Source organism: Phoca vitulina, unplaced genomic scaffold (genome assembly GCF_004348235.1).
Source record: "Phoca vitulina isolate PV1807 unplaced genomic scaffold, GSC_HSeal_1.0 scaffold8, whole genome shotgun sequence".
Lineage (NCBI taxonomy): Eukaryota > Metazoa > Chordata > Mammalia > Carnivora > Phocidae > Phoca > Phoca vitulina.
In genome coordinates, this window is record NW_022589711.1 from 47,694,117 (window position 1) to 47,719,940 (window position 25,824).

Genomic DNA, 25,824 nt, shown 5'->3' on the forward strand with positions numbered 1-25,824 from the left:
GACTGCTGGTTCCAGCGTCACTTCCCAGATAGTAGTACCTTCTGTTTATGTGAAACTTTCAAAATTTCGTGAATAAAATGGGGAACAACCCGCAAGAAGAGCTAGTTTCCATTTCCCCCAGCATCACTCCGAGCCAAGGTTCTATTTACTTTTCTGTTGAAGTCCTACTAGGTCCCTTTCATTGTGACCCTAGGAGTAGGTGACCTCTTTCTGTCCTGCTTATTACCTTTCTTTTTTTCTTTCTTTTTTTTTTTTTAAACATAGCAGGTTTTCGGGTCACTTCTAGCAGCTCCCAGTTTAGTTCACGTGATTCAACACAGTTCTCTGACTCTGGCTCTGCTGATGAGGTTGATGAATTTGAAATCCAAGGTAAGGAGTGACACTATTTCAGGCCACTTTCATTACCTGTTTCTTTCAGTTTGAAGTCATAGACTGAGAAGCTTTCCCTAAGTATAGAGAATCTTCAATATGGTTCATTTTGGAACGTTGTCAGTAATTGTAAGAGACAGCCTCTCTTGCTAAAAACAAAACCCCTTTAGTAAAATTTAAGCAGAAAAGAACACTGAAAGGAAGTGCTTCACAGTGGTCTGGCTGCTGAAGTCACGTGGATGGGTCTCAGTTGCACCTTTCTCTTAGATTTCACTCTAATTCCTCCTGCTCACAGCCTAGGACTGGCCCATACCTGCTTGAAATTAGAATCCTATTCTCTTGTGTTCCATAACACACTCAAAATTGTTTCAAAGTGTTTAAAAGGAGCTTTGTTATAATCCTAAGAGAAAAGGACAAAAAGAGTCATTTGGGGCGAAAAGCAAAACAGGAAAAAAAAAAAAATGAAGTTTACAAAGTAGAGCTTTATTCTGTTCTATCCGTGTTCACTTGCTTAGCAGAATCACAGACCCTTGTTGTCGTTGTTGTTGTTGTAAGCATATGCACAGAGAAGGGGAGGGGCTCTAATCTGGGAAGGCAGTTGTGTTAAATCAGGTTAACCCATGATTAATGGATTAATCCATTCCTGCAAATCATAGATTTCTTCAAGTCCCCATCAGTGCAGCAAACAAACCAAAAAGCAGTTCTGGGACATAAGCTTTCCCCTACAAGTTATTTTCTTATAGAGGTGAATTGTATCTGTAATTCTCCATTGTAAGATGATGATGAATAGATCTTTTCTTACAGATCTGTTTATATCAATCTAGAGAACTGATGTAATTCACTTTTCACCTGCACAGACCTCCAGTAGTAATCGAAACCTGGTGCTAGCTGGATTTCTTCCCCATTCAGAAATACAATTTTTACACATATTTTTCCAGGTCTCTAGGACATCTTCCTTCTTTGTTCTCTTTAATATATCTGATTTCTATTCACGGCAATAATTGCCACTTAAAACCCCATTTTTTTGGTTTGTTTGTATGTGGTTTTCCAACAACATTTCTCCAGTTCTCTGACACCAACTGCGTATCTTGACAATTCAATTCTGACATTAACTCCTGGAGTTAGCATAGACCCCACAGGTTAAGGGCTCAATACCACAGGATGCTCCCATTGGAGATGTCAACCACAAATGGGGTCACCAGCTTACCTGCTCTTCTCTCCAACCAACTATAAATCCAGGGAATTCCCATGACCCCCCCCCCCCCAACTCAGATTCCATAATTTGCTAAAATGACTTACAGAACTCAGGAAAGCACTACACTTAAGATTACCGTTTACTGTAAAGGATACAAATGAACAGTCACATGAAGAGGTACTTAGGGTAAGGTCCCAAAGTTTCCTGAGCCCAGGAACCTCTGTGTCCATGCACTCAGGGTGGGCTATCCTGCCAGTATGTTAGTATGTTCACCAACCAGGTAGCTCTCCAAACCTCACCATTATAAGTGTTTTATCAAGGTTTCATTTCATAGGTAGGCATGAGTGCTTAAATCATTGGCCATTGGTGATGGAACTTAATCTGCAGTCCCTCTCCCTTTTTGGGTGATAGGGGGAGGGGCTAAAAATTCTAATCCTCTAATCTGGTGGTTGGTTTTTCTTCTGGCAACCAGCCCCATCCTGAAGTTATCTGGATGCTCCCTAAGCGTCACCTCATTAGGTGACTCAGATATAACAGAAAGGGACTCTTTATGAATAACAAAAGACAGTCCTATCACTCTGGAAACTACAAAGGTTTTAGGAGCTCTATGCCCAAAACTAGGCACAGACCAGCTATCGTTTATTATACCACAATCTGATTGACTTGATCTTCAAATTAGAAGAAAATGAAAGGGTTCCGCCCTATCTCTCGGATCAACAGAACTTCATGAGGGTAATATTAAGGTAAATTCAGAACACTGCTTCATTGGGTGTGGAGCAGTCCACTTGACTACTAAGTGTTCCTTGCAGCAAAGCAAGGAGCCAGGGGAAGCTGTTCAGTCTGGAAGGAGCCAAATCTGAAATAGCCTGCCTGGCGGTGGCATGAAATGCATTCCTAGGGGAAACTGTTGTTGCATTTGTGGCCCCAGAGGAGTTGTTTAAGTCAACTAACTCTAGTCAGCTCAGGATGGAAATCCTTAAAGGAAAAGACCTTAGGGGGAGGGTTTCTCAACCTCTAGGCCAGGTAATTCTTTGTTGTAACAGACTGTCCAATACATTGTAGAATGTTTAGCTTCATCCTCAGCCTCTTACCCAAATATCTACAAGGGTGCAAAATCTCCCCTCATTGAGAACCACTACCTTTGAGGTCTTTAAGGCCAGGCTGGTTTGGGGAAGCAGCAATAACTATGTCCCAAGGCATATTGAGTACCTACCTATGGATGTAACGTCCTAAAAGCGGTTCATCTTTTGGAGCAAAGTCAAGTCCTGATTCCAGGAACATAGGGTATAGAACTGTCATTCTCATCGATTTACCTCCTATCTGAATACTAAAGGGCCGCCTTTTATAATCATTATCACAGATGGTAGCGAAGGATCTAACCTGACTCACATGTCAAAGAACGGACTCTCAGTGTCAATGGCCTCGATGTTTTCAGGTAGCCTGTGTTGGAAGTGTGGGTGTGCTCATACATGCATGTGTGTGAATGTTTGCATCAGCTTTTGTACATTCTGTATCTTGTGACACCTGTGTATAACGTTTAGAGAACTAGTTGGGAAAAACCAGACTTGAGCCAGCAAAGAACATTTCAGATACTCATTTTCTTCTTCATATGACCCCCAACAATCCTCTTCGCTGAGATTGTCCTTGTTGACCCTTCCCTCCAGTGATATTTATAGACTGAGTGGTCATTGTGGCTGATGGAGGTAGTAGACAGTTTAGAAAGCAATGGTCAGGCAAAGAGATTTTAGTTCAAACCAATAGCTAAGCTACTGCTACACGTTCAGACAGCAAAAGTCAGATAGAATGGTGTGAAAGCATAGTGTGTCTTTAGAGTTTTGAATTTGCAGGGTCAGTTTGCAGAAAGCTATCTCTTTTTGGTATTTTGTATACCATTAGGATTTACTGCTGCAACTGTTTGGCCTTAGTAATTGCTTTATGATTCAAACCAGTAGGCTTTCTGTAGGTGGGGTTAACTGAAAGTAGCAATTTTCTACTCAAAGTGGCTTTAAAACACACACCAGCAAAACTCAGGACTTTTTATTAAACAGTTCATTTTAACTGTTAATGGTATCAGCCACTAGAATTTGAAATACTTATGTAAGATTAGCTAAAGATTTGAAGAAATAAAAGTATTTAGGTTCCTTTTTCTCTATTCCCAAACAGTTGTAATTCTTTCTAACATCGTCTTCCCTTGCTTGAGATGTAATTATCCTATCATTTTTAACTGGTTTCTTATGTGTTTACAACCACAATCCTTTTGCGGGTACATTTTTTGACTGCCAGCCATTTGTCTGTCAGAGCATATTCAGTTTGCCTTAACCATAAGGCAGACTTTTATTTGGTCTTCCTGCCATCTTTTCTTCCCCCATTCTGGGAGCTTTAAATTTTTTTATACATTTTTATACATTTATACATTTTATATATGTATATGAAACATTTTTCAACTAAAAAACTGCTTTTTCTTGTGACCCACAATCCTAGCACGTTTTGGGAGTTAGAGGGAAAGCAAACAGAACAAGTTCTATCAAAAGTAGTGGCTTGTTTTACCTTCTTTCTACATATAGATTCTTATTTATGAAAGTATAATTTACATTTCATCTTTCTTTACTCTAGGCTTCTTTATTCCTTTCTGTTTCTGGTTTATTAATGGTACAAAATTCTTTCTAAAGAGTGTCATTATACTTCTCATTAGCGGTCTTCCGATTATATCCAGAGGTTTACAGATGTGTGTCTTTTTGATCATCTTAAGTGATTTATGCTCTTGAAGAACCTCTGAGAATACTATCAGAGGAAGGTCATTAAAATCTATAACACCCTTGGAAAAATTTAAGGGTTTAAACATCATCTATGATGAATACTCTGCATAGTATAATACTCCTCTTAATGTAGTCACATTTCTTAGATCCTGATTTATTGAGTAGACCATATGGAACAGAAGTGTTTCTGAAGGAAAAGGATTTAGAAATTACTTCCTCCTAGCAATAAAGTAGTAGATATAAACCTTGTGATCACAGAAAGCTTATTCATAGAAAGCTTTGTATTCATCAACACCTACTCCTTTCAATAATTTTTAGTAAATTTGCCAAGTTGTGCAACCGTCACCATAATCTAGTTTTAGAACATTTTTATCATCCCAGTAAGATTACTTGTGCCCATTTACAGTTAATTTCTGTTCCCACCTTGAGTCCCAGTCCACTGCTAACCTGCTTTTGGCCTCTATAGATTTGCCTTTTCTGGACATTTCATATAAATGGATCATACAACATGTGATCTTTTGTGTCTGGCTTCTTTTATTTCATCAGTTCCTTCTGATGGTATCTGCCAAACTGGTGTGAGATCATTCATAAGCTCCCAATCGCAGATTGTCTTTTCAGCTTCTTTAGCTTTAGGGTTTTGTTGTTCTCCCCCCCTCCTTTCCCTTTTATCACAGCTTTATCAATTGTTCTTTATCTTCCTTTGGTGATTCTTCTAGAATTTCAGTCTTCTACATACATGTATCTAGTCATGGTCCAATCAGGAAACAGAAACCACAGAGTAATTTGAATAGGGAAAATTTTAAATAAAGAATTATTAACTGTCATGGGGGACTGAAGTAATGGGAGACTGGCTCATAAGGAGTAAAAAGAACTCTAAAGAATACAGGAATAGCAGATATAGGTAGCAGTCAGCATCCCTGGGGCTGAGGTAGAGCACCCAGGAAGGAACAAATGTAGGAGATGGCCACATCCCCAAGGCTGAGATCCAGACCTCCTGGCTCACTAGAGCTGGATACGTTCTCTAAGGCTGCAGAGCTGCCCTAAGAGAGTGCCTGGGGACGCTGCCCACGAGCGGTACCATGCCGACAGCGTCAGGAAACCCTTCTGTGGGGCGCCGGTGGGGGCTGCCGCTAGGGAGGGGCTGAGATGCTCAGAACACAAGAGCTGCTGGTGGAGGTGGTTCCTGGGAGGTGCCAGGCCTGTGGCACTTGCCTGAAGCTTTCCCAGGAGGAGCCAGGGCAGGCTGTTTATGAGAAGTACCACTAGTGGTACTCTGCTGGAAGGCCACCTTCATGGAGGTGTGCTTCCTCAGGGGAGAGTCACATGCCCTACATACTGGAGTCTGCCTAGAGGAGCCCTCCAGACTCGGCCAGAGAAACCCCTTCCTCCTCCAGTGTCCCTGCAGGGCCCGCTACTGACAAAGCTTAACATGGTGCCGTCTGGCAGAGGGCCGCTGTTTATGAGTCCGGCTCCATCATCATAGAGCAGACAAAAAGAAGGGCAGGTTTGGAGCTGAAAGGCAATAAATTGATAACTGGGACAATATATAAAGGCAGAAGTTCATAAACTGTGTTTTCTGACAAGGGTTTAAATTATGTCCGGTTCAAGGTAATCAGTTGATTCTCCCCACACTGCCCTTTTATATAATTTTTTTTCTTTTTTAAAAAGCAGAGTAATTGTGATTCTCCATTTAAAAATGTTTCCTCTCTAGTCAGCAGTTACAGAAAATTCACTGGAGTTAGATCTCCAAATGTGTTGGGTATCACCTTATCTGCTAGAAGGAAAGCAGGAAGGAAACCAATGTCAAACTGGTCAGTAAATTCTGAAGTCGACTCTCTTCCTGTGCCTCACTTTGTTTAAATTTGCAGATTTTGCTATGGTACCAAGATTTTAACCAGTTCTTCCCTGATCATCCCAATACCAGTGCCTGGACATGCAAAAATTCTTCTTACAGCATGTCATTTTTTAAATTTTTGTTTTGTTTTGTTTTTGAATTCTTTTCAGTCAGTAGTGATAGCCTTATCTAAAGCATCAGAAGCATTTGAAATCAGTTCTCTTAGGAAAAAATACTTGCCAAAGAATCAATTAAAAGTTTCACAATGATGTTAACTTCCATCCAACTGAATGGCCTCCTCCTCTCTCTTTACTCTAATTTTTGTCTTAGACTCTGGTCTACTTTTATCCAGATTCTCAACTGGTATTCCAACCGCATTAACTTAATTATATGCTTGAACTGACCAGAGAGTCAGCAGAATGCAGAAGAGGCCCAGTACCCACAGGGCCTTCACTGTACTTGGCCAGTGTCAGGTGGCATGTCTCTTTCGATATCAGGTGCTGCTTCTCCGTCTCTGCTCCCAGGGTGAGATCGTCACAGCCAAAACTGTGTGGTCCTCCACACTCTTGGAAGTATTCACGATTAGCTAGGAAGTCATCGCACCTCTGGTAAAAAAGAGAAAACATGGTAAATATGACTGGACTATGTTTTCCAAAGAGCAGAGAATGATTTTTTTTTTTTCTCTCAAAGAGAAAATGACTTCTTCTCCATGAGGTTGAAGAACTACTAGTTTTTTGAAGACAACGGTTTCCTTAGCAACCATGAATTATCACCACTTCTCTCTGATGTGCAGGATTTTCTTTAATAGCCTGGGCCTACAGTAGCAACATTGGTTAGCTCTTTATTCAAGGATATCTGTCTAAGATTTTCTCTCATTTTTTTTCTATCACTCCCAACAGGCTGGTATTTGCTTTTTGCTTTTAGCCAGTTAATCATTTATTTAGGAAATATTTTCTGAAAACCTCTTATGTACAAAACAGGGTTATAAGGGCAAGACAAGACTTATATACAAATCCAAGGCAGTATAAGTGTTATTCATATAAATGCTACAAACCAAATGGTCTGTGAAGGTCTACTATTGCCTAGAATTTTTTTTTCTTCACTAGTACTATTTAGAATGGAATAGGCAACTAACAATGTATTAAGTTCTGGATTTTGGTGGTACAAATTCAGACAGAAAATGTGATATATGCGAACTTCTTTGTTAAATAAAATAGAATTTGCTATTTACTAGGCAAAAATTTTGTTGCTGTCTTAAATTTTTCTGTGCTTAGAGAGCATATGAAAATTCATTGACAGGTATCTATTCTGTTCTCTTGCGTATATAGCTTTGAAAACATTGATTTGTTAGGAATATTATTTGAATACACAGAGCCCTGTATTAAGTATTTTGGGCCAAGCAGAAGAATTAGACATGCTCTCATTTCCTCACAAGGAGATTTTATGATCTAGTGGCACATACAAAAATATACAGAGGAAGCGTGAAGAACAATTGAGCTACTTATGGCCAATTGCCAAGTGATGTCATGTAAGCTTTAGTGCTCTGTTGAGGGGCTCAGATGCAGTAGATTGATCATTGTGTAGCTTTAATTAGGAAAGGAATGTCTTTTCAGTGGGCATCAAAGGAAATGAGGGATGAGACTTATCACAACAGTCTTGTTTTCATGACTTGAATACACTCTGTCTGCCTTTCTTGAACATGAGTGCTCTATTTCACATTTTCCCCATCAAACATATTTGGGAAGATGAGGTCTTTGAAGGTTCTGGCATATCATTATCAGAAATCCTCTTCAAAATCCTTTAGCAGAAATAGGCTTTGGAAAGTCTGCCATAGTTTCCTGTAATTATGCCTGAGAATTCTATAGAAAAGATCATGTTGAGTATCTCCATGAACATTTGTTGCTTACCAGGCATCTCCAGGGAGCTGCCAAGTCATAGAAAAGTTCTGTTCTTTCCCGTTCCACCAGACAGGAAATCTTTCCATGAAGCTTTTATAAGGATATAGAAGACTTTTCACATTCGGAAGCAATAGCAATAGTAGTCAGGTGTTAGAAGCAAAGCTCCAGTTCCGCATAACATTTTAATGAGTTACCTCCGTGATCCAAGTTCTGTGTTAAGTCTGATTTTAATACAAAAAACCAACTAGACAGAGTTCTTACCTCTGAGAGTTTATCATTTAAGAGGGCTTGAGATTTCGAGAACGAGGGAGAGATTGGAGTAATTTTTTTGTGTTTCTGCTTGATAGAGGGTGTGTCCCTGTGTGCCTTAGGATGCTTCCTTTTCTCATTCACTTTTTGCACCAAATCTGAGTTTGTGTTCCCACGTGGATTTGTAGCCATTTTGACCGTCTCCGTGCTGTGTATAATGTCACTAATTCAGCCTCACTGTGACTTGAACAGAGCCAAACTATAAATTATGTGTAGAGCTTCAGCTGGTCTCTGCTCCTTATCCTGCATAGAATGTAGCTTGTAGTTGCTACCCTGAGTGCTGAGCTGGCAAAAGCTTGGAATGGTTTCCATTATTATCCCTCACCTCCTCCCTTCCCCTTTCCTGCTCCCCTTATCTCTGGTTTCCATTTAGATGCTGATATCAGAAGGAGCACAGCCTCAAACAGCAAATCCTTCACTTCCTCCCAGTCCTTGTAAGTACTTTTTTTTTTTCAATAAAACCTTGGGTATGTGGAGAAACAAACCTAGTTCTTGGCATTTGGATGGGAAAGGCCATAGATGAAACATCCACATTCACAAAGAGACAAGGTTAAAGTTAAAGTGATGGGCCTGCCTGATGGTGGCAAGACGCCGGGATCGTTGGTTTAAACCCCGGGCTCTGGTGGAGGCAAAGCTCGCAGTATGGATTGTTCCTTCTCTGCTGACTCTGATGATACCAGAGGCCCCCAGAAGATCAGGTCCCAAAAGAGAGAACAGTGATCATGATTTCTGATTATGAAATCTAATTGAACCGGTTTCACATTGTAGATCCAACTAGGGGAAATAATAGCTCGTTTGGGAGCAGCAAATAGTCCTTTATTGTTCACAAGACAGTTTTACTCCATTTATTTTGTAAACAGCTATTATAACCCCCATTTTGCAGTTAAAGAAACTGAAGCTCAGAGAAGGGAAGTGATACAGAATCCCTAACTAGCAGTGCCGTGTAATGCTATTAAGTGGGATTTGAGCCCAAGTCTTCAGACCATAAGATCAATATATTTTCCTCCCTGCGTGTGTCTGAAGATGATGAGGAAAGAAGCCAAGCTGACCAGGGGTGCTGTGAGTGTTCTCAGCCCAGAAGTCACAGGGTATAATATCAGATCCTGGAGGGAAGGCTCCCATCTTCCTGTCTTTTCTCTGCGCTCAGCCTTCCTTGAATCTCCTTTCCAGCTCTCACTGCTTCCTTCACTCCACATCTGCGGAGGCAGTGGCCATGGGACTCCTGAAGCAGTTCGAAGGCATGCAGCTCCCAGCTGCCTCAGAGCTAGAATGGCTAGTTCCAGAGCATGATGCCCCTCAGAAGGTAGATTTCGTCAGCTTTTTTCTTTTCTTTTTTTTTTTTTAAAGATTTTATTTATTTGACCGAGAGAGAGAGAGAGAGAGAGAGAGAGAGAGAGTACAAACAGGGGGAGTGGCAGGCAGAGGGAGAGGGAGAAGCAGACTCCCTGCTAAGCAGAGAGCCCGATGTGAGACTCGATCCCAGGACCCTGGGATCATGACCTGAGCCGAAGGCAGATGCTTAACTGACTGAGCCACCCAGGCGCCCCTCTTCAGCATTTTTTCTCCACCCATGGTCCAGCCCCAGGAGGCTGTGAGCCTTTCTGATGCTGTTCTCCTTTGTCACATGTCCCCCATCTAGAATGAGTGTCTGTGTTTCCTTCCTTACACATAGAAGCCATTCGTTACAAATGTGTTAAATGAATGAATGAATGCATGAATACATGCTCGCCTGGGTTTTCCCTAGCAATGGTCAAAACAGGAGATAATGGCTCCGTCATTCTCCTTATTCCACATGACTGCTTACTAGACCCAGAGGTGGAAGTCCTGTGTTGTGACCACCTTTGAGACACTGTGAAGAAGTGAACTGTTCATATTCTTCTTTGCTCTACAGCTGCATATAGCATAACAAGGGCCCTGGGGTGGGTTCAGGGACAGCATCAGCAATGGTTGCCACCACCCTGGAATGCTGTTTCTGTTCCTTTTGCTTCTTGGAACACAAGGCCCTCACTTCTAGTAGCCTGGTGCCTTAGTGGTTTGTTTTGAGGGCCGGGGTTCCTCAAAGCCTTTACCTGAGGTGTTCTTGAAACGTCTTTCATTAACTGTGTTTCTGTGATGGCCAAAGGGTCAAGTATGTGTTCCCCCAGACTATCTGTGTTAGATCCCCCTGTGCTTTTCTCCTGCAGCTCCTGCCCATCCCTGACTCACTGCCCATCTCACCAGATGACGGGCAGCACGCTGACATCTACAAGCTGCGGATTCGTGTTCGTGGCAACCTGGAGTGGGCCCCACCCCGGCCTCAGATCATTTTTAACGTTCATCCAGCCCCGACGTGAGTAGCCCGTGTCTGTGTCCTTTGGGAAACGGATACATCCTCTGGGTTGTTGGGACTGTCTCCTCACCGTCTTGTCTCTGCCTCCACCTGTGGCTCCCACACAATCCTGTGCACTTAATGGCAGAGAGAGGGGATTACCCGTCTGGTCACAAGTCTTAACTCCTGCTCCTCCTATTGCTTCCCAGAGCTAACCAGAAATGAGGTCTTTTATCACTGGCCTTCCCAACTGTTGCCTTCCTCCCAGTAGTTTGTGAGCTTTCTGGTTTTTCCTCTCTTAAGATGGATGGTTGCTTTTCTTTCCTCTTGTTCTTTCCTCTGTCCTATTTCTCATCTCTTACATTTGTACAGGGAGTATGGTTCATTACTGGGGGCTGTCCCTGCCTAGATCTAAATTTTAACCTAGTAATCCTCAGTTTGAATCAGTTCTCCCAATGGGTTCGTTTGGTCCAACTCCTAAAACGCAATAGGTGAGCTGCCCCCCCTCCCCATACTGAACAGGAACCCTGTGTTTGCCTCCTTGTCCTTACATGGCAGAGGCCTCATGTAGCTGGTATCTGCCAAAGCCCTCTCCTTCCCCCCGCCTCAGGAGGAAGATCGCAGTGGCCAAGCAGAATTACCGCTGTGCTGGGTGTGGCATTCGGACTGACCCTGGTGAGCATCTTCTCCCACCCCCATGCTGCCTCCAGCGGCTGAACCGTCTCACACACTCGGGAGACAGGCTGGTCAGAGAGGTAGTGAGAGGAGGCGACAGAGCAGAACTGGGAAGGGGAAAGAAGGGGCCTGGACCTGGAAGGTAGGGCTAGGCAAGATCGCTGGCAATCAGAGGGAAGTTATTTCTGGGGGCACGTTACCAGTATTGTGTAATGAAGAAGCCAGGTTCTTGGAAGTCGGATCTCACCATCTCTGGCAAAGTTTGCTTCCTCAGTGGCCTTCGGAGGGAGACACAGAAACCACAGGCCCCACTCCGTGGGTTTCTGCTAGCTTTGGGAGCTCATACAGAGGTGGAAGGAGCTGGGTGGCCATCTCTTCCTGCTCTTTGAAAAGGAACCAGAGGGCTGCCTCACTGGCATGTAGATGGGAAAGCCACATCTGACCTATGACTTTCTGGTTTTCCAGATTATATTAAGCGGCTGCGGTACTGTGAGTACTTGGGCAAGTACTTCTGTCAGTGCTGCCATGAAAATGCCCAGATGGTCATCCCCAGCCGGGTTCTGCGCAAGTGGGACTTCAGCAAGTACTGTGTCAGCAATTTCTCCAAGGACCTGCTTATTAAGATCTGGAACGATCCTCTCTTCAATGTGCAGGACATCAACAGTGCCCTCTATAGGAAGGTCAAGCTGCTCAATCAAGTCCGGGTAAGAGCCTTGAAAGGCCACATCCCAGATTCCCCTCCTCATCCCTCATCCCCTCCCTCTGTTCATACAGGCGTTGCCAGGATCACCACAGTCCTCTCTGTCGTCATGTCAGAGCTCTAACGGTCTCCTCACTTGTGCCTCCTCTGCGTACTTTCTCAGGCTCCCGCCCTTTCCCACCTGTCTGTCTAGTTAGAGCCTCAGACATGACAACGGCCGCTCTGAAGCCGTAGATGGCACTCAGTGACAAAACCAGGAGTTCTCCCTGCGCTGAACGTATGCTGCAGGGGAAAGGGCGTATGGGGGTGGGGGCGGGGAGAGATTCAAATGCTGGATTTCTCAGTGGCGCTCAGCTGTGTATGTGATTGGGGAGCCCAGCCTAGCAGAGGGGCCCTTCTTGACGGGAGGTCATTTTAAAGCAAGTTGTTGAGTTACGGATGTAGAGAACAGTTTGGCTCTGGCTGCTGCATGCAAAGCTTCTGGACCCCCACGGTAGAAGGGTACTGGTCATTCTAATGGTTTTTTCTCTCCTCTTCATACCTGCTCTTACTCCCCCCACTCAACCATCACAACGTCTCCCTCTTCAGCTGCTGCGGGTCCAGCTGTATCACATGAAGAACATGTTCAAGACGTGCCGACTGGCCAAAGAGTAAGTCTTGTGTGGAGGCCAGAGGCCTCTTGCTGGGTTAATGTCTCTGAAAGAGACATGCCCCAGCAGTTGTCCCTTATTATGTGAAGAGGGAAAGTAGAGAGATTTGCAGAAAACTCCAGAAATGGTAAACAAAAAGCCTACAGCAGTAACTGTGTCTGGATCCTTCTCTCCGGAAGGGGCAATCTCTGGTTATTCTACCCAGGGCAGACCTTCCACTCTTTGCAAGCTGGCATGAATCACTGTGCAGAAGGGCATAAAAGTCACTTCTCCTCTCCAGACACCTAGTAGTGTGGAGGGTCTGGGGTGGTCTGGAACACCTAGGCTGGCTGAGTGTTGCCCACCCTCATTGCCTCTGCCTGGGACCCTTCTCTTCCCTGTCCTGCGTCCGGATAGAGATGCTTCTGTTTTGATGTGCCACATAAAATGTTCATTTTCTGCACCTGCTTACTTCCCCTCACTTCCTGTAGACTTCTGGATTCCTTTGACACAGTTCCAGGCCACCTGACCGAGGATCTCCACCTGTACTCACTGAGTGACTTGACTGCAACCAGGAAGGGGGAGTTGGGGCCCCGGCTCGCTGAGCTCACCAGGGCAGGGGCTACCCACGTAGAGCGATGCATGGTGAGACGATCTCCCTTTAGCACGGGACTGGGCTCAGGGATATGGAGAGTGGGGTGGACCCGGGTTCTTGCTGTGCAGTTCCAGGAAGTTGACATGGTCTGTCAGCACTGTGACACAAACTGGGCAGGATTGCTATTCCCTGGGTTGCTGAACGGCTAAATCATTCAGATCTGAAGAACCTGGAATTTGAGGAGGATGTGGTGCTGGCATAGCCCCTGGGTAGCGGGCAGGACTGAGCAGACTTCACTGTAGAATTGTCCTGCTGTGGGAGAAGAACCCTGAGTTAGAATCTGGGGAGGGTCTCTGCTTTACTGTTTTCAGTCGCTGTGACCAAAGGAAATACTTTGCCCTCTCTGCAGTAAGCCTCAATTTTCTTGTCTGTAAAACGAAGATAATTTCTTGTCCTTTCCTCTCAGGATTTTTGTGAATCGATGAAATAATTTATGTGAAAGCATTTTGTAAGCTTCGTTCTATAGATGCAAGTGATTATTGTCCTTGATAAACCCAATGTGCCAGAAATTCAGAAGTTCCATTTTTAGAATTTTGCATCTTAGAATATGCCCAGTTTGTGTTCCTGTGACAATCCCAGAATTAGAGCTTAAAACAGGGCATATGTAGAGATCAGAAAGGCTTCGCTCTAACCTCATTCAAGGCCGGGTGTTATTTTGGAGAAATACCCTTGTCTTCACATTTTATCTTAATTGGCTGTGGTTCCTATTTCAAAATAGAAGCATCACCGACACTGGAATTTTGACTTTAGGAAGCCCTTCGTGGCACCATTCCTTCCTTTTCATCTCTGCATCGCAAACCACCCTTGTGGTTGGAGTTTCTCAAACTCTCTTGTACCCCCCTTAAAGCTCTGTCTCACACTGCCCAGTCCTGGCCTCAGTTTGGCTCTCGTGCTCCCAAGTCCAGCTGGCTCTCTTCCCAGAAGGCGTGAGAACCCCTGAGAGCCCACTCAAGCCTTATTTATATTTTGCTCCTTCCCTCACTTGTGTTTATCCCCTGGTGCCGGTTCCTGGTACGCTGCCCCTGATTTTGCTGCCTGTCCCTTTCCTCCCCAGCTCTGCCAAGCCAAGGGCTTCATCTGTGAGTTCTGTCAGAATGAGGATGACATCATCTTTCCTTTTGAGCTCCATAAGTGCCGGACCTGTGAAGGTAAGAACTGGTGCCAGGTGTGGAGTGGGCAAACAAGACTGAAGCCAACGCTAATTGATTTCCCTCAGCCTTCCCTGTTAACAGGAGTTGAGTTTGACTCAGCAACTCCCTGTTTTCAGCCCGGGCTCACCAAACCTTGGTGGCGAGCAGGGGCTGTGGCAGTGACTTACTTGCAGCTTGAGATAATACAGATTGTTCTCTGTTCTCTTCCCAACCTGAATAGAGTGTAAAGCGTGTTACCATAAAGCTTGTTTCAAGTCTGGAAGCTGTCCCCGGTGTGAGCGGCTGCAGGCCCGGCGGGAATTGCTGGCCAAACAGAGCCTGGAGTCTTACATGTCAGACTACGAGGAGGAACCCATGGAAGCCCTGGCCGTAGAGGCCACCGTCCTGGAGGCCACCTGAAGAAAGCACATTAAGCCCTCTTTCCAGGGGCCAGGGTCACATGTAATGCAGAACTGAGCCACCCTTTTAAGGACTTTCCCCACTTGTTTTTTTTTTTTGTTTTTTTTTCTTTAATTATTATCCTTATTATTATTTTTTTAACGACTTGTCTAACGTCCATGTAAATCAACCTTTATTAGGTTGGTGGGGTCCAGTCTGTTGTGACAATTTGTAGGTACCGGGTATTTCCATCAGAACTGACACGTGAGTCCTTATGTGAAACTTCTAGTGCCTCTGCCAGGGGAATGGATGGTGAGACCCAGTTCTTCTGACATCCATGGCCTTCTGTACTTGGACCAGATCTGGTTTCAGCTGCATTTCAAGTATCATTTCCAGTTTCATTTTGTTTTAGTTCTGGAGCTTCTGTGTCAGGCCTTTCCCAACCAACTCACTTCTCCTTTGCTGCTGAAATAGGAGGATGGAGTTTTCTCTCTCTGCCTTGGAATAGAGTCAGACTGGGCCCTGAGGAGAAGCAGCAGGGAATGGGACTACATCGTGGGCATTCTGTCCAGCCTACATAGGTAATTTTTGAGGCCGTAAAAACGGCATTCTTACCTGGAATCCTCAGAGACCTCAAGGAGGCCACCATGACCTCCTTGTTTGAAATAGTCTAGGCGTCGATGATGTCGCAGACCGACTTTCTTTACCGTGGTGGGCTTGAGGCAACGAAACAGCACTGACACTTAAGCCAGGCCCCCTCGTAGCCTTCTAGCAAGCATCAGTGAGGCTGCCACTCTGTTGTTTCAAGGGCATTTATTCGATCAGAGGAGTTGTTGGCCTCCTCTTACGCGATGAGGTCTCCTTTAGTCAACCTAGCTCTGGCGCAGGTATGATCTTCCAAGCCCGGGCAAGTTCCTGATGCCATCCTAAGCTGCAGACAGAAACTCCATCCACTATCTGATTTGTGGGTCCCTTGCCACTGTGTCCTCTGTTAGATGATCATTTTGGTTCTGAGTGAAATTATGGCCCTACTCCATTCTCATCCCCTTCCTGCAACATAGCTGGGACCCTCCCTGGTGGCTGAACTCTTGCCTTAGTTTCTTTTGTCAAAGTCAAGGTGGGGGCAGGGAGATCTCTGCTATTAGTGGGGTTAGAGAACTTGGCCATTTGTGGGTGTGAGTGTGAGTGTGAATGTTCCTGTGTTCTTGGGATAACAAGAGCCTTTATGCCTATTAACGCACTGAACTCTGTAGCCTGGTAATATCCATACGTTCCTTCTTTTCATGTTACTAATTTTAACACACACATACCTTTTCTTAAAATGTGCATTTTGATGGGACCGTGAATATGTTTGTGGTGTTCTTTACGTTGCTGTAGCCCCTGACCCCTACCTAGAACACTTTGGGGGTGCTGTTCTGAGGGCTGGCAGCTCTGTGAACAAGAGCCCACAGCACTTTTTTTCTGGGACTGACTTCTTATATACGTATGTTTCCATAATGGGTTGCTAGTAGAAAAAACTTGCTGTGGACGCTGCCCCAAGAAGCTGAACAGAAAGTAGCACATGGTCAGTGGAAGCTGATGAGTGGCTGAGCTGGAGGCCACCAGGAGTCTCACAGGAAGTAGAAGGGGCAGTAAAGTAATGGCCAGAGCTGAGGCTTCACCTGGGCTGGAGGGAGCAGGGAGGAAGTGACCCACTGCGCTGGTCTCTCTGCCTCAGACTTAAGATCAGGCCGGAAGACCCTGAGGCTGTTCTCCCTTTAGTTCGTGGGGGAGGCTCTGAAAGCCAAGGCCTCCAGCCCAGCCCAGTTTTGAGGGGCTAACTAGGAGCTCCGTTGTCCTCCGTTGGCCCCACACAACTCAAGTCTTACTAAGGGTTAGGCCTCCGATTCAGATTCAGGGGTTTGTAAAAAAATGGTGAGCTGTGTCCAGTTTTGGTATAAATTATACATCTAGCTCCTTACTCTTAAGTCACTACACTGGAGGAGAGATGCACTGTCATTATTGTCCTGCCTGTTTCGTATTAGCAGAGGACCAAAGGATGGAAAATGCTGGCAGTTTCCAAAGTTGAGCTCAACAATCTTACATGCTCCTGGTTTTTCACTTATTTTTCTCTACCTTCCCTATTCCATCTCCTTAGATTGCGTATCTGTTTTAGTGACCCTGACACTCTGCTGTCATCGCTATCCAAATACCCATTTATTTATTTATTTGAGAGGAAAGAGAGAGAGGAAAGAGTATGGGATGTTTGAAAGCACTTTGCAACTTACAGCGGTATCTAAAAACCCCCTGCTGTTGTGGGGAAAAGCTTTGAATGCACTGAAGAGCTTTCCTTCTGAATGAAAAGGGAGGGAAGAAGTGTTCTTTTTTATAAATAAAGGGAAAAAAGTTAAAAGTTTGCTTACAAGGTAGAGACAAGGTTCAAGACATAGCAGAAGAGTGGAAGGCAGATATTTTCCACTTAAATGAGGCTGTTGTTGACTTTCTCTGCCAAGGCTTTAGAGCTTTTGTTGAATTAACATAAAAGGAGCAAGAGTCTAAAGAGAGATGTTCTGTTTGTGTACAACTCGTGTTCTGAACTGGATTTCTACTCGCTGTAATTCATACATAGCCCAACGGTTTATTGTCATCTTTAATAAACTAAGGAAATGAAATTCCTGCCTTTTATTTGTCTGCCTTGACTATCAGGAAATGGTATTGAGTGTCCACTGTAAAGCAGGCATGTCTGAAAATTCAGGAGGTTTCTGAATTATAATGCAAAGAAAACTGGACCTTCCAAGTCAGGAAAAGTGGGTGTGAGAATGTGTTGTCACTGACTTGCTGTGTGACCTTGAGCAGATCACTTTGCTTCTCTGGATTTCTGTTTCTTCATCTATCAAAGATATGGCGCTGGTCATTACCAGTGCCCCCTACCCATCCTCTTGATGTGAATATCTTATTTTTAAGTGAGGTGCCTGGCTGGCTCAGTCGGTGGAACGTGCGACTCTTGATCTCGGGGTTGTGGGTTCAAGCCCCACATTGGGTGCAGAGCGTACTTAAAAATTAAAAAAAAAATCTTTAAAAATGAAAGAAAATAAAAATAAAGTGAGGTAAATCTTTCTCTCTACAGCATCTGAATTGTATCAGATCCTTTGGTTCTCACTTCTGTGAACAACTTCCTCTGAGTTTCTCTTTTATGCTCTTGGCCCATTGGAGCTCCAGCTTCACCCTGCAACTTTCTGAACATTTCTGCTTTGATGTCCCTTGGTCATCTCCCACTGATAATGTCTAAAACCAACATAAATATATTTCCCCAAACCTAACCAGTAGTCACCCCAGCTTGAAAATTTGGTTGTCTTCAACTCCTTTCTCTCTGAGTCAGGTAGCATATTCTGCTAATAAAGCATTATCTCCTTCCTACCACCTGTCATCAGGTTCTGCTGATTTTTCTCTTGAAAATAAACCTACCTTATTCTTTTTCTATCATTAGCACACAAATTCAGGTTCTTTTTTTTTTATTATTATTTTAAAGATTTTTATTTATTTGACAGAGAGAGAGAAAACGAGAGCAGGAACACAAGCAGGGGGAGTGGGAGAGGGAGAAGCAGGCTTCCTGCAGAGCAGGGAGCCCGATGCGGGGCTCGATCCCAGGACCCTGGGATCATGACCTGAGCCGAAGGCAGACGCTTAACGACTGAGCCACCCAGGCGCTCACAAATTCAGGTTCTTATCTTATATCTCAACCCTCTCTAGCCATGCCAGTCTCTTCCTATTTAATCATCCCATCAAATATTTGGGTAGCTGCTGTATGCCAGTTTCTGTGCTAGGCTCTGTGGCTATTGCAGGGAGCAAAATGGAGGCAATCCCTACCCCTAGGGCGCTTAGAGTCTTGAGGGGGAGGCAGACATTGCCCAAAAGTCACCAAAATGAGTATGTAATTACAAGCTGTAATAAGAGCTATGAAGGAAAAGAGTAGATGCTACTAAATTAAAAAAAAAACATAATAATTTAGATTGGAGACAAAGAAGGCCCCTGATGAGGCAGCGTAGGGAGAAAAGGGCTCCAGATGAGGACCGGCATATGTGTTGGTGCCGATACAGGAGGGGTTTGGGCAAGGAACTGCAAAAAGGACTGAACTGCAAATTTTAGCTTTATTCTTAGAACATTGGAAAGCCACCGAAGAGTTTTAGTCAGGGGGTGACTCATCTGGTTAAAATGTCAGTGTGTACTTTTCAGAGAATAAATAGAGTAAAGCAAGAGTAGAAGCAGTGGGATCTTCTAGAGGGTTGGCTGTAGCGATTCAAGAGAGAAATTATGTTGAGTTGGACGAGGGTGTGGAATATTGTCATCACTGTCCGCTCATCACCCCGGACGTCTGAAAACAAGATGCATTCCAAATGTTCTACAGTGACTCGGGCATTTTAAATCAGTGGAACGAAAGGCTGAGGGGCAAGATATTGGAAAGATACTGGGAGAAATGACAGAACCCAAGAAAATGAGCAACTAAGTCCCAGGAAGTGCAGAGACCAGGACAGCCCTAGGAACCCTAGGCTGCAGGATTTGCAAACCCCTTGAGCCTGCTGCCAGTGAGGCAGGCCCAAGAGTAACGACTGTGTTGGGGACTCACCCCAGAGTATTAGGGCACACCCCAAAGAAAGGGGAGCTGTGAGTTGGGCAGTCATCCACTGTGGCCTTGACTGTTATTCATCATTCCCTGTGGCCCCAAGCATGTGTAGATTTGCTATACCCTCTAATGGTATAAAGAGTAGGCACAGTCATTATAGCATCTTGGTTAAAGTGAGGCCCAAGCCTGCTTCCTTTTTCCTATGAACTTCTGGCTTAGAGTATGGGGAAAAGGGATCACTATGCCCACCCTGTCCTGCTGACTCTTCCGCTCTGATCAGCTACAGTCTTCTCCCATATCCAGTCTCCAGGATATCAAACTGCTTGCTTAAAATTTTAGGGATAGCAGCTGCCAGATGGCCCACGCTCACCCATCGCGAGCTTAATGTTCTTGGGATCAAAGACGAATGTGATTAAAAAGGAAAGAGAATCTGCTTAGCACTACTCCTTTAGGAGTATGGAGAACATGCGGCTGTGTTTTACCTATACTCTTGTCTCCCTCTTTTCTGTGAACTGCTTCTGGAGGCTTTGGAGCGACATCAGAGACTTAGTCGTTAATTTCCCATGGATTCTGTCAGGTATCCCAATATCATTACAATGTCTTAATACCAGACCAGCAAGGTGAGGGTTAGTGGGTTAAAATAAATCTTGAGTGGTGGCAGGGCTCTTAGGTAAGGTGAGAGTTTTGGTGACCAGCCTTCTGAGAGGCTGCAGCAGACCAGTAGGATGCAAGTCTGTGACAGCGCAGCGCGGCACAGATGACCGGAAACCTTCTGACAACTTTGTCACCCTAGGTCCTGTCCTTTTCTCTCACCGCGCTGGCAGTGTCTCACTTGTTTACCTCTCAAACAGTGATGTTGGTAGTTCTCAACTGGTTTTCTCTTGCCAGCGGCCAGGGCAGGAACAGAAGCCAGCCTCCCAGCTTCTGCCCCAGTCCCGTGTCTCCAAAGCCGGCCCACAACGGCTTCGGCACTAGCAGTGGTGAGGGCGAGACAAGCAAGTAGAGGGCACTTTTCTCTCCTTTCCCTCCTCCCCTCCTAGCCTTTGCCACTTAAAATCTGAGGAAAGAAATTCAGCCTGGATGCCAACAATAGGTCTCCCTGCTCAACGGACTAAAACAAGATTCGTAATTTCTCCCTTAATCACTGGAAGCCCCACAACCACAGATCTAACTAAAAGAAAGTCCTGACACGGTGAAAAGCAGGAATGAGGCCCACAGAGGAAAAGGGAATGAAAGAGAGCTGCTTCTCTCTCTTTCTCTTTTGTTTATTCAGTAGTATTTAATTTCTAATACATTCACATGCTTAAAGTCCACAAAAAAGTATACAGCGAAAAGTCTCCCATTTCTATAGGCATGTGCCCAATTTTTGCCTCACCCCCTTTGGTAGCCCCTCATTACTTTTCCATTTATCCTTAGAGAGTTTCTTTATGGAAATACAAGCAAATAATATATACTTTTTATTCTGGGGCTCCTGGGTGGCTCAGGCAGTTAAGCGTCCGACTCTTGGTTTCGGCTCAGGTCATGATCTCAGGATGCTGAGATCGAGCTCCACGCTCAGCAAGGAGTCTGCTTGAGAGTCTCTCCCTCTGCCCCCTGCCCTCTCTCTCTCTCTCTCTCTCTCTCAAATAAATAAATAAATCTTTTTTTAAAAACCCAAAGTATATACTTTTTTTAAAAAGGTTTTATTTATTAGAGAGAAGGAGGAGAGAGAGAACACACAAGCAGGGGTGGGGGGGAAGGAGCTGCAGAGGGAGCGAGAGAAGCAGACTCCCTGCTGAGCAGGGATCTGGACTCGGGGCTCGATCCCAGGACCCTAAGATCATGGCCTGAGCTGAAGGCAGATGCTTAACCGACTGAGCCACCCAGGCGCCCCCAAGATATACACTTCTTATTCTTCACCCTTTTAAAAAATTGGCGTATTATATATACATTTATGTACCTTGCTTTTTTTTTTTTTTAAGAATTTTCTTTATCAGTACACGAAGAGTTTCCTTATTCTTTTTTATAGCGGCACGTTTTCCATACTTGATTCAACCAGTTACCTCTTGATGGGCATTTAAGTTCTCCCATCTATTGTTAATACAAACAATGCTGCAATGAAAAACCTGGTCATACGTTATTTTATATGGGTGCAAGTGTATCTGTAGGATAAAGTCCCCACAGTGGAACAACCGGCACAAAACGTGTGTGCATTTGTAATTTTGGTAAATCTTGCCAAATTGCCCTCCACAGTGGGGATGAAGAGAGTGAGGCAGGGGAGGGATGGAAAACATTACTGTGAGGTCACACTCCTCTGCCTAAAACTCACCACTCTTTCTCTCTGCAAGATGAAGTTTGGTTCCTTCCCCAGGCACATGTAGGATCTTCCATCCATGGCCACACTTTAGCTTCCTCATTTCACCTCCTCCTATTCCCTGAACGACTAGCGGTTTCCCAACTACACCTTTATCCTTCTTCCTTTGAAGAGCTAACTCAGCTTCATCCTGGTTTTCTCTGATTTATTCTGTACCCATCCTGTGTGAGCCCTTACTTAGCACTCTCTCCGTGCCTCTTGTTAGAACACTTCGCACACAGTCTTATTATTTAGCATTTTCTCTAATAGCACAACAGACAAGTGAATGAATGGGATGAATGCATGAATGGCCAGGTGGCCATTGGAATGTAAGGACTGCCTGTTCTACACGGGAACAAGAATGATCAGAAGTACACTGTGGGACAAGGGCCAGGATTGTTCTGACTTTGCCTCTGATTACCACACCTCTTAGCTCTCTTATCTCTTTCCTTGGCACCAAATCTCTGCAGTGGTTACTTTCCTAAATCTTAAAGTGATAAAAATAGATGCATCTCCCTTCTCTTCCCTCAGCTACTTTGCAACTGTTTGTTTTGTTTTGTCCAGCAGCCATTATCAGGGAAGGTAACATTCCAAATGTCCTTTACTCACTTTATTATTAAACGGCCAGCCTTTCCTTTCCAGGGACTAAACTGGGAGATAGGATGATATTTAGATGCCCTAAAAACACCCTAGGAATTTAAAAATCTTCATGTCTACAAGGTAAGCTGAGAGAAGAATGATAAAACCACGTGAAAAACTGCAGAAGCTGTTAAAATGTCCATTTTCCAACTAGAGATAGAAAAATAGCTTACAGTACAAAATCTTACTTGTCCTAAGATGCGTTGTGTATTATTACAAAGTAGTTGTAGTTCACACAAAGTCAAAGCCTGATTTCCAGCAAGTTCTCAAGCTTCTCTTCCCAACATTTAACGTAGGCTTGAGATCTGCATAGGCTAAGCTCAAGAACACTGTTCAAAAGGGGGAATAAAGAATGCCAGACCAGCATCCATCCATCCATCCATATATACATACATATATCCTAAATAAACTTACTATGTTTCTGTCTTCCAGACATCAATCATGCCAGAGCTTAAATACAATCATAGAACATTGCTTCAAAAGGTGTTTGCTGCAGCATAATTTATAAGAGTTCAAAGTCAATGGAACATATCCCAAAATAGATGCAACCATTGTAAAGACCATGATGGTAACAGAAAAAAAAGCTTAAAACACAATGTTTTATGGAAACAAAGGGAGAAAATAGTATGTCAAATATACATGAATCTTTACTGATATATATAAATGATAGAATAAATAAATAAGAGACGAATCTTTTTTTTTTTTTAAAAGATTTTATTTATTTATTTGACAGAGAGAGACACAGTGAGAGAGGGAACACAAGCAGGGGGAGTGGGAGAGGGAGAAGCAGGCTTCCCGCAGAGCAGGGAGCCCGATGCAGGGCTCGATCCCAGGATCCTGGGATCATGACCTGAGCCGAAGGCAGACGCTTAACGACTGAGCCACCCAGGCGCCCCAATAAGAGACAAGTCTTACAGAAGATTTGTCTTCTCCTGGAGAGGAGAAGCTTAATCCTCTCTTCCCTTGACGATGGATTAGAATTAGTGATTCACTTACAAAGGAAAAAAAAGGGGGGGTTGGTGCCTGCGTGGCTCAGTCAGTTGAGCGTCCAACTCTTGATTTCAGCTCTGGTCATGATCTCAGGGTTGTGAGATCGAGCCCAGTGTCAGGCTCTGTATTGGGCATGGAGCCTGCTAGAGACTCACTCTCTCCCTTTCCCTCTGCCCATCACCCCCACCCCACTCACACTCTCTCTCTCTCTCTCAAAAAAAAAAGTATGGAAAGAGAAAAGAGCAAGTTTATAATGGAGAAACCTGGCCAATACTACCTTAACCAAATGATCAAGGTTAATACCACCAGTGATGTCATGTGGATATTATGCATCCTGGATATAATGTGATGAGAAGGGCACATCACTTCTGTGGTATTCTTTCCAAAAACTCATAACCTCAATATAATCATGAGAGAAACATAAGACAAACCCAATTTGAGGACTTTCTACAAAATAGCTGACCAGTACTCCTCAAAACTGGCAAGGTCATGAAAAACAAGGAAAGACTGAGAAACTGCCACACACCAGAAGAGCCTAAGGAGACACGATTAAATACAATGTTCCATCCTGAATTGGATCCTGAAAGAGAAAAAAAACATTAGCAGCAAAACTGGTAAAATCTAAATAAAATCTAAAGTTTGATTAAATGTAATGTAAAAATGTTGGTTTCTTAGTGTTGAAAAATGTAAGATGGTAACATTAGTGAAAACTGAAATTTTCAAGAACTCTCACTATCTTTGCAACCTTTCTGTAAGTCTAAAATTATTCAAAAATGAGAAGTTTATATATAAAAAAGTATATATACATAAGGAGTGCGCTTGTGATGAGTACCAGGTGTTGTATGGAAGTGTTGAATCACTATATTGTACACCTCAAACAAATATTACGCTGTATGTTAACTAACTGGAATTTGAATAAAAACTTTTTTTAAAAAAAGTATATATACACCATTATTACAACTATGGAAAAATATCCCTGGAAAGAAAAAAATACATAAAGAGAAGGAAAGAAAAAATAATAATAATAAAATAAGTGAGGTTCTATTGAAATGATGGGATTATGCAGTAATTTTTTTCCCTTTTTATGTACATATTGAAATATCTGCAAATTGGTCATATTGTGTTTTAGGATGTAAAGAGCTAATTTGGTTTGGTTTGGTTTGGGTTTAATGAAAAAAAACCTTTCCCTTGAAATACAGAGGGAATGTACAAAAAGTATATAGATATTAAAGGACAGTCAAGACAGCTATTGCTCTAAAATAACCCCAAACATTCTTTAGCACAAGATAAGATCACCCAAATTGGCCCAGAAAATATCCAGGGCTCCTCCCTTCTTCCTCTCCCTGCCTCCTGTCCAGTTCCTCTGAGAACTGGTATCTCTGTCTAGGCTTTCTGTCCTGAGAGCACACAGGAAGAGGATACCTTGGAGTTTCCATAAACGATTTGCACATCCAGACTTAGAAACCTTGGTTTCTATCCTTGATGGTTTGTAGGGTTCCCATCATTACCTTCATCCTGGAGGAACTTTGGCTTCTGGGTGCATTCCAACTAATTAGGGTCCCTGGGAAGGCTGGGGCAGGATGGGGTGGGAGCAGAGACAGGACTAGTGGGATGCCAGAAAAGTTCTCTGCACAAATGAAATCACTGGATATGGAATATTTACGATGTGCTGAGTACTCTGCTGAATTCTTTACATGTATGGCCGATTTAATCCTCCCAACTACCCTATAAAGTAAATACCATCAGCATTTCCATTCTATGGAAGAAGTAATTAAGGCACAGAGTTTAAGCAACCTGCTCAAAGTGACACTGCTAGTAAACAGTGGAGACAGGACCCAAATACAGGCAGCCTGGCTCCATAACCACTCTTAACCACTATGTTATGCTGGAATGAATGATAATGATGGAGTTCTGGAAGGTCAGAAAGGGGGAGATGAATGTGGCCAGAGCGATTAGCGGAGGGCCTCTTGGTTCTGGAGCTGATTTCCGTAGGCTGAGTGGGATTTCATGTTGAGAGGAGAGGGAAGAGCCTCTTGGGGAAGAGAGGAGAGTCAGTGCAGCAGGAGCGAAAACACAGAGCTGGGACTGAAAATAGCCTTTAGCCAGCTATGAAACGTACAGAGAGAGGTTCCTTTGTTAATTGTTCAAGGAACAATTGGATAATGATGGGGGAGGTCAGATCATCAACGGTCTTGAATGACATGTCAACCACTAGGTCTTTACCCTGAAGCGTTTACAGGGAGTAACAGCTGAGAACTGTTTTTTATGTTAGAAAATTGCAAACATAGGGGCGCCTGGGTGGCTCAGTCGTTAAGCGTCTGTCTTCGGCTCAGGTCATGATCCCAGGGTCCTGGGATCGAGCCCCGCATCGGGCTCCCGGCTCAGTGGGAAGCCTGCTTCTCCCTC

At 43.9% G+C, this 25,824-nt stretch overlaps 1 protein-coding gene across 14 annotated transcripts in view; it reads left to right on the forward strand.

Moving 5' to 3' along the window:
• Nucleotides 1–17,508, forward strand: part of RUBCN (rubicon autophagy regulator) — a 72,244-nt gene extending 54,736 nt beyond the window's left edge. For 6 of the 14 annotated variants that reach the window (XM_032406767.1, XM_032406777.1, XM_032406772.1 and 3 more), the window contains 11 exons: nucleotides 265–369; nucleotides 2,925–2,999; nucleotides 8,735–8,795; nucleotides 9,532–9,664; nucleotides 10,545–10,690; nucleotides 11,280–11,344; nucleotides 11,810–12,048; nucleotides 12,633–12,694; nucleotides 13,165–13,318; nucleotides 14,383–14,476; nucleotides 14,700–17,508. In XM_032406767.1, the coding sequence (XP_032262658.1) occupies nucleotides 265–369; nucleotides 2,925–2,999; nucleotides 8,735–8,795; nucleotides 9,532–9,664; nucleotides 10,545–10,690; nucleotides 11,280–11,344; nucleotides 11,810–12,048; nucleotides 12,633–12,694; nucleotides 13,165–13,318; nucleotides 14,383–14,476; nucleotides 14,700–14,878 (1,313 nt within the window). In that variant the 3' untranslated portion in view covers nucleotides 14,879–17,508. The remainder of the gene's footprint in view (nucleotides 1–264; nucleotides 370–2,924; nucleotides 3,000–8,734; nucleotides 8,796–9,531; nucleotides 9,665–10,544; nucleotides 10,691–11,279; nucleotides 11,345–11,809; nucleotides 12,049–12,632; nucleotides 12,695–13,164; nucleotides 13,319–14,382; nucleotides 14,477–14,699) is intronic. The other 8 variants (XM_032406774.1, XM_032406781.1, XM_032406778.1 and 5 more) reach the window with 3 other exon arrangements.
• The last annotated feature ends 8,316 nt before the right edge of the window (nucleotides 17,509–25,824 follow it).